The following is an 8,134-nucleotide window of genomic DNA, read 5'->3' as shown; positions in this document are numbered from 1 at the left end:
TTCAAGTATTCTTTCAAATTAGGTTGAATTCATGGAATCAACTGCAAGGGATCATTCTACCTGTCACCAGCTTTTGTTGGTTGAAAGTTGAGTAGATCATTTTCTTTTCTCCTTCCCCAAGAACCTATTCTGATCCAGAGAAGAAATCCCACCTACAACTTGGAAAATATAAGCCAGCAGTCATGATAATTTATATAAGCTTATCATAGCCACTTTTCCCATATATAATTGTATACTTAACCTAAGATCTTTTCAGATGTTTTGGAATATTTGTCGATGGGCTCATTTTGCATGTTTCTGTTCATGCTGAACGTCTCTGTGTCCGCTTTCCTTCAAGTGTTAGCCCAGTCAGGCTACTGTAAGAAAATACCACAGCTTGGGTGGCTTAAACATGAAACATTTACTTCTCACAGTTCTGGAGGCTGGGAAGTCCAAGTTCAAGGTAAGGTCCTGATTGGGTCACTCCTAGTGAGAGCCCTCTTCCTGTCTCGCAGACAGCCATCTTCTTGCTGTCTCTTACTGTCTCTTTTCCGTTAAATTATTTTCTCTTTCTGCATACCATTTATCACTGCTCCCTCATTGCGACTTCTCCAAATTCAAGTGTGCTTTTCAAAGCTATCCTGAGCAGGAGTCTCAATATTCAGAATTGGAAGTACACTCCACAACGTTCAAACACTCAAAATGCACTTTCAAAGCTGGACGCTGAGTGTGTTTCAAGTTGCATCAAGTGAAAAGTAGAATTAGGAATTTTTCCAGTCAAAACTGTAAACACATTCTCAGAACAAATACAACTCAGTTTTTCTTTATTCATATAACTTAATGGCATGCTTAGCATTTCTATGCTTTAGGAAACAAAATGGGTGCATGCTTTTGTTCCCTTGAGTAACAAGTAAGAGAGTCCTAGCGACCACAACTGTTCCTCCATGATTCCTGGACTGGTAACTGAGTAGATAGCGAAAGAGCAGTTTCAATGGGCTCATCAAGCACCCCACGAAAATAGGGGGCCATATTGTACAGGAATGCAAGTCTGAAACCAGTGGGAACTGTTATCATTAATGGCATAACCATATCATAAGGCTGCCAGAAAACAACATCCCGAAGCTTCTGCCAGATTCCTGCTTTAAAACATGGTAAATGGGCTGTTTAGATTTCTGTACCTATGGACGACCTATTCATATCCTTTGCCAACTTTTTCCACTGTATCATTTTAAAGAGTTCTTTGAACATTAAGTGTCCACTTGTTCATTCACTCAACAAATAGGCATTAAGTACCACAAAAATAAAAATAAATAAACAAAATATGGTAACTAGTTACTGACCCAAACAACAAAATTGGCCTTGGAAACAAAACTCCCAAAGAGAGATTCAATTAACACCAAATCTCATTTAAATGACCTCTCCAACGAGGTTTAATAAAAATAGCAGAGCAAACAGTCATTTACATATATTAAGGTAGATGTTGAGGCCTGCAAAAATTGTAACCATCCTACGAGTTACCCTTACAAAAGCCTTCATCACCCCTCTTAACTGGATGATGCAGCTTTGAAAGCCATTTCTGGCTGCTGGTCCTACAAACATGATGTGGCAAAAATAAGCCCAAATGCTGCAAGGGAACGAGATGAGTGGACATTTTCCTCCTTGAGGAAGTGGACTTCTGAATTTCCAAGTAAAAGAAAAAAAGGGAAATTGAATGCTTTTCTAACTTCTTAAAGAAATCCAGCACTAGCCTAGCATTGTACGTTTCCACGCGGGCTTTGACACATTCCGAAACTTTTGAGTTTAACTCACACAACCTTAGAAAGCACTCCTCGGACAGCACGGAAGGGTTTAGCAAATATTTATTTCTTTAGCATCTAAGTTGCACTAAGTAGAAATCGTACATAATGGTACAGGCAAAGGATGCAGTGTAGAGCGGCAGGTCCACATGATAGTCCGAGAGACGCGGTGTCAGTGGTCTTTGGACCTGACCACTAGATGGTAAGTCTCATGGCTTCTAATTGGTGACAAGAAGTAAGAAAGCACATGCTGTTTTGGACCTAGGCAAATAAAAGGGAATCAGAGAGGCAAGAACCGCCCCCTCCCCATATAGTACTCTAGCTTGTAACTAAGGCATTTAAACACAAACAGAACACATTCAGTTGTAACAAAAGCCAAAATATAATGCTCTCTTCCCAAGAAAAAAATAAACATACCAGCTTAAATAACACACTACAATCAAAACAGTGTTCGTGGAAAGTCTATTATTTATAATTGAGTCAAAGCAACAGTTGTTGGCCTGAAAAATGAGCACTGCTCTTGCAAAAGTAACTCGGATGCGATACTCTGCTGTAAGAACAAGAACTTGGGCTCCTCATCGGCATCTACGCGGGACTTTGCCCTGGGAGCTCAGGTATCTTCCTCATCCCAAGCAGTTTTCTTAATGTATCTGGCAGGCTAAAGACAACTCATTTTTAAGGACAACAGCTGCTGTGTTTGTTTCATGCTTAACACCAACACGCAGAACTATTACTGTATTTTACAAATGTTCAGAGTTGCTAGGAAGATTTACAAAGCCCTACACTCTATAGCAAATATTAAACACTCCATAAAAACATCCTAAGTGTGTAACTAATTTGGGCAAAGAAAAAACTCTAAAGTATATACAGACCTGCCATTTATTAAACTGGCAAAGACTTTCTGTTCCCCTTTTCCCCCCTAGAGCTCTTCTTTGTGTTTATTTCCACTTTAATCCCTGTTTCTCCAAGTTCATAGCTTTGCGTTGAAATATTCAGCAATAAAAACAAAGGAAAAAAAGAGCAATGTAGAATGTTAGACATGGAAGAGACCTCACAATTCCTGAAGCAAAACCTTTTCAAGGTGCCATCTCTTTGCCAACAAATCCACACCCCTCACTCAGTAGGGCTGAAGAACTGAAAGAGGAGATATACACTGTTCTGTATCAAGGCTCGTTCTACTCCCAGGACCTCTTCCTTCACAGAGGACAACACAGTGGAGGTCTAAGAAGCAGGAGACTGATCTTACACGGAGGTGCCTCCTTGAACGTAGGATGGATGGTTATGACTCTTTCTCAGCCCGATGTCTGTTCCTAGAGGGCACAATTTCTCTTCCCCAGGTCTATCCATGACTGGGCAAAATGCGGTGGGTCAGGGCCCACTCTTACTTCCTCCCTGTCTTGCAGGTAGCTAAACACGTGTCCTTTCCTGAGTTCGAGAAAAAGAGGATAAATCTGGTCAATCCATTTGTGATTTTCCAAGCCTGGACATTTCTCAAAGGAGATCCTGAGTTCGAATTCTGAACACCAGACCAGACAAAAGACGGGGTATACGTTTTTTGGTATGCTTCAGATTCTCAAGGACAGAGCAACATAGGTTGTTTGTTGGTTTGTCTTTTGAGAGGACAATGACGGTTTATCTTAAAGTACGTCGTGATGTGCGTGCGCATGCGCAGTGCACCTGCACGCATGTTTGAGGGAGGAAAGGGGGAGAGACTGAGCAAAAGGGGAAAGTACGCATATCTATGTGTGAAAATTTACTGCTCTCTCTAAATTGTGGACTTGAGTCCTCCGAATTTTCTTATCAGACTTCTCTCAAATTAGCACTTTAAAAAGCTCCCCCTCTTACTAGTCATCTCATTCACTTGAACAGCTTCGAGTATATTTAATTCTTAAGGCTTATAGCATAGAAAAGTTATTCTCCTCAGTCTTCTCTCTTCAGTTGGACAAAAATGGCAACAACGTATGTGCTATCTGCCTTACTTAAAAAAGAAATCTGAATACAGGAAAAAAAAACCCACTTTCCCTTTTCTTGTATAATGGCAGAATGTTTTCAGTAAATTGTGCTTTATTGACTTATCTGTTCACTTTGAGTGTTTCGGACATAAACTTTACTAAAGACCCTGTGATCCGTGGTTATGGTTCTATTTCTCCACAACTGGGCAGGACTTCACTGATAAATATGCTGTGTTCAGTTAATATTGGTGGGCAACAATGACCTCCAGTGGATTCATGGGCAAACAGCAACTGTATTTTTCAGAGAATGTTCATTTTCAAAGTATCTCAACGCTTCAGACCTTTTGGAGCTTGGTGGCTTAACGAATGAACTTTTTAAACATTTTTTTTTTAAATCTATGTATTTCTTAATTTTTGAATGAAATTTCAAGTCATTACTAGTTATCAACACTTGGACTTTCTTAGTTATATACCCTATAAGCTAACTTTGAGAACTGAAATGAATAAAGTTAACATTTAAATAAATATTTATAATTTTTTCATGTGTAATTCTTTCACTTTTAATTTTTATTTAAAAGACAACCCATGAGAGACTGTGGACTCTGAGAAACAAACTGAGGGTTTTGGAGGGGAGTGGGGTGGGAGGTTGGGTGAGCCTGGTGGTGGGTATTAGGGAGGGTGCGTATTGCATGGAGCACTGGGTGTGGTGCATAAACAATGAGTACTGGAACACTGTAAAGAAATTTAAAAAATAAATAAAAATTGAAAAAAAAACTGTTAAAAAATCTCAACAAAACTTCGTACTTTAGAAAGGCAATCACTAAATGAAAAGGAGAAGGAAAGACTTCAAGAAACAAGCATTCTCGAAAATAAAAACTTTTGATACTATTTATAAAGCAAAAAGCATTCTAGACATCTTGGGAGTTAAGCGAACTTGTGAAACAATTTTCTTATTTGTTAACATTAAAATAGGGAAATTTGATATCTGAGAGCAATCTGATTTAACATTTTTAAAATACAAACTTATATTTCTGGAGTACCTTTTGTATTTCAGAGAAGATTATTTAGAAGGAATAAAATTTAAGTTTTAATAGAGCTTCGGTGCTGTTATATCTTCATTTTTGGCTTGTGAGGTAATAAATTATTCATAAACACATTATCTCCATCTTAGAGCATGACATAAGCATTAAGACATTTTTATTTAAGTTTTTTTTTCCCCTGAAAATGGACAAGATGGATTAACAGAAGCTGCTTTTAAATCTTTACTAGACAATCTCTAAAGAGAAAAAAAGAGAATATATTTTTTCTACCACAAGAGGGCAGCAAAAACTTTTTCAGTTAGACTTCTAACTGATCCTTCAACTTTTTTGGTTTTTTTTTTTTTTTTTAATATATATCTTTTTCGAAGTTACCTTAACTTCATTCTTTATGCAGTGGAGTGAAATTGAAAGGCTGTGTTTTCATCATGAAACGTAACTATCATAAATGGGACTGAATGAAATTGTTTTATGAAGGGCACGAACCTCAAGGTGACCACAACTTTTCTTTCATGGTTTACGATAATTACAACACACCTGCTTCATACAACATATAGCGTAGATACTAACACGAGAATTCTTAAAAAGTACAGAGAGCTCATATGAGAAAGTTAAAGTACTAGATATTCTGTATACTTTACATCGTGGAGGAAAGATAGAATTCAGAAAGATTAAAATATATATTTCATTTTTTCCATGCTTATGAAAATCTCTTGATTTTTCACCAGTAATGCTAAGTCTTCCAAGGGTAAAATAATAATTGTCAAGGAAAAGCAGCCAAGTACTCAAAACTACAGCTAGGGTCACTTTTTGGTAAATATAGTGGGAAGCCACTGAGGAATACACTTGTTCCGAAAAATTGGTTAATTCTATGAGATTTTTAACCAGTCAAATGAGTATGTAGAATAATTTATCATAATACCTTCACAGTAATTTCTGTGTTACACAACTCTTTTAAGCAATACAAAGAAGCTGAATGGTTTCTCTTCCTTGTGGCCGTGGTTGTCCTGTTTGTTTTCGGTTCCAAACAGAAATTCTCCAGAAGCCAGTAGACGGCTTCACCCCCTCAGGAGTCCAGGGTGTGCCTGGGCAGGCGATAGTGCTCAGCTTTGGGACGCAGCTTCTTTTCCTGTGGGTTGGCATATTTCCACTTGGAAGGTGACATTTTAAGCTTTTTCCTCTTCTTATCTGTGCACCAGACCTTTTCACAGTATTCTTCCACTCTCTGGAAGTTGCTATAACCGATCAGTTGCAAGAATTCCTTATACCAGGGTTTTGCCCCGTGTGGGATGCTGCTCTGGACTGGACAGGGCATCTTGTGGGGCCCGTCCTCTTCATAGTCTTTGTGGAACATTTCCTCTACTCTCTCCTCGTTTACTACCTCCAGGGTAATTTTACGGATGGTATGGACAAAACCGTGCTCTACTGTCTGGCAAAAATAGGTCCCAGCATCCATTTTGCGAACCCTAAGGAAGAGTAAACCGAGGTCCATCTTAACCACTCTGTCGTCTGTCTTCACCTGCAACAACAAGAAAATTAATGGCACTAGAAAATTTTCCAGGATACAACACCAACCTATAAACCCTTTCACTGTCCGTCTTGACTGTTTCTAAATGTTTGTGATCCCATGATGAAATCCTGAGAGTCACAGATGCGTCTGAGTGACCGAACGAGTGAGAAGGACGATGTGTGTATGTTGAACTTACTTACATTTGAAATCACTGCATACTGATGATTTTAAGGTTATTTCACATCAATATTGTTAAGAGCAGAGTGAGAGAGGTTTCTCCCTAATGATTTCAATTAATCATTAGAAAAAGCCATCGAGTTCAGTAGAGCACTCAACGTTAGAGTTCAAATCTGTCGAGTTGATTTAACTTTTCCTTAGCAGACAGCACAAATGCCATTTCTCACGTTGTTTGTTCGCGGGTTCCTATCCTTCCAGATCGTAAAGACTAGTGTCTCCATAAGGAACTCTGTTAAGAGATCTGAGATACCTTCACACTCTTTCCTTATGAAGAAAGAAAAAAAATCACCCATTCATTAATGAAGTGAGCACTCCTTATATTTCTACAAGGCTTTCTATTTCACAGAGACTTAAAAATAAGCCAGAAAAATCCATAATCTGCTCTGAAGACTCTCATGTTCCAGTAAATATTAGTATTGCACATAACTTCAGGGCTCAAATACCTTTTTATGTCTATGACATAATAAATTATGCACATGACTTCTATAAACAAATACAATTCAAGGTTAGAAGAGCACAATAATGCTTTTGAAAAATACAGCGCATATGATAAACGACGGGTCTATGGTTTGACATCAGACAAAGCTACACTCAAATATTTCCACCACCACTATCTATTACTTGTGTGATCTAGGGCATTTATATATATTCTCTGCCTTAGTTTTCTTCCTAAAAATGGAGATAAGCCTACTGTCACCCTAATGATTGTTGTGAAATTTAAATAAAATAATGTAAGTGAGAACACTTTGTACGGTGCTACAGGCACCTACCTCTCCCTTTCTGTGTAGTGCCCTCCAGCTAAAAACAAACCAGGAGGTGTTTTCAGATGCCCTAGGATCATACCATGGGTGCTATAACAGTCATTCTCATTACACTGGCTAACTTGGCCCTTGAGAATACAAAACGAAAGCAATATTCACCTTTGCCAAGACAAAAGGCGCAGACTAACCAGCCACAACCACTCTGGCAGTAAAGGCCATTAAGACAAGCATGTTTTGGGGGCGCCTGGGTGGCTCAGTCGGTTAAGCAGCTGCTTTCGGCCCAGGTCATGATCTCAGGGTCCTGAGATCGATCCCCACATCGGGCTCCCTGCTCAGCGGAGAGCCTGCCTCTCTGCCTACTTGTACTCTCTATCTCTGTGTCAAATAAATAAAATCTTAAAAAAAAAAAAAAAAAAAGACAAGCATGTTTTGGTGCCAGGGGCAGGTCCTGGCCAGGCCTGCTGGGTTCAGCTCTCCCGAGCCCTCGTCAGACCCCGCATGGCTGAGTTGCGGTGTGTACAACACGTGACTGTGTATCAGGACGCGACAATATAATCTGTGAACTGTGCGAAATGGCGCTGGCAGTGTCATCAGACAAATTATGAAGCTCTCAGAGGGGTTTGGCCCCCCTTCCCCCCAGCCACGTAAGGTAAGTCAATTACTCAGCAGCTCCAGAGTGACATCACAGGACGAAGGAGCTCCATAAATCCCAGACAGGGGCTTCCCTTGACTTGGCAGGACCGTGTCCAAATAGGCAGAATGCTACAGCCATTAACTCAAGCAATTCTCTTGTGAGGAAGCAGGAAGCGCTGCTGAACCAAAACCACCATCACTACATCAAACAACTGTTTATCTGTTGACA

At 39.4% G+C, this 8,134-nt stretch overlaps 1 protein-coding gene across 2 annotated transcripts in view; it reads right to left on the bottom strand.

Annotated features, from left to right (window-relative positions):
• Positions 1-5,090: 5,090 nt before the first annotated feature.
• Positions 5,091-8,134, bottom strand: part of SEMA3E (semaphorin 3E) — a 253,303-nt gene continuing 250,259 nt past the window's right edge. For both annotated transcript variants that reach the window (XM_046020062.1, XM_046020063.1), the window contains exon 17: positions 5,091-6,283. In XM_046020062.1, the coding sequence (XP_045876018.1) occupies positions 5,831-6,283 (453 nt within the window). In that variant the 3' untranslated portion in view covers positions 5,091-5,830. The remainder of the gene's footprint in view (positions 6,284-8,134) is intronic.

Source organism: Meles meles, chromosome 10 (genome assembly GCF_922984935.1).
Source record: "Meles meles chromosome 10, mMelMel3.1 paternal haplotype, whole genome shotgun sequence".
Classification (NCBI taxonomy): Eukaryota; Metazoa; Chordata; class Mammalia; order Carnivora; family Mustelidae; genus Meles; species Meles meles.
This window is presented reverse-complemented; position numbering and strand designations above follow the sequence as displayed.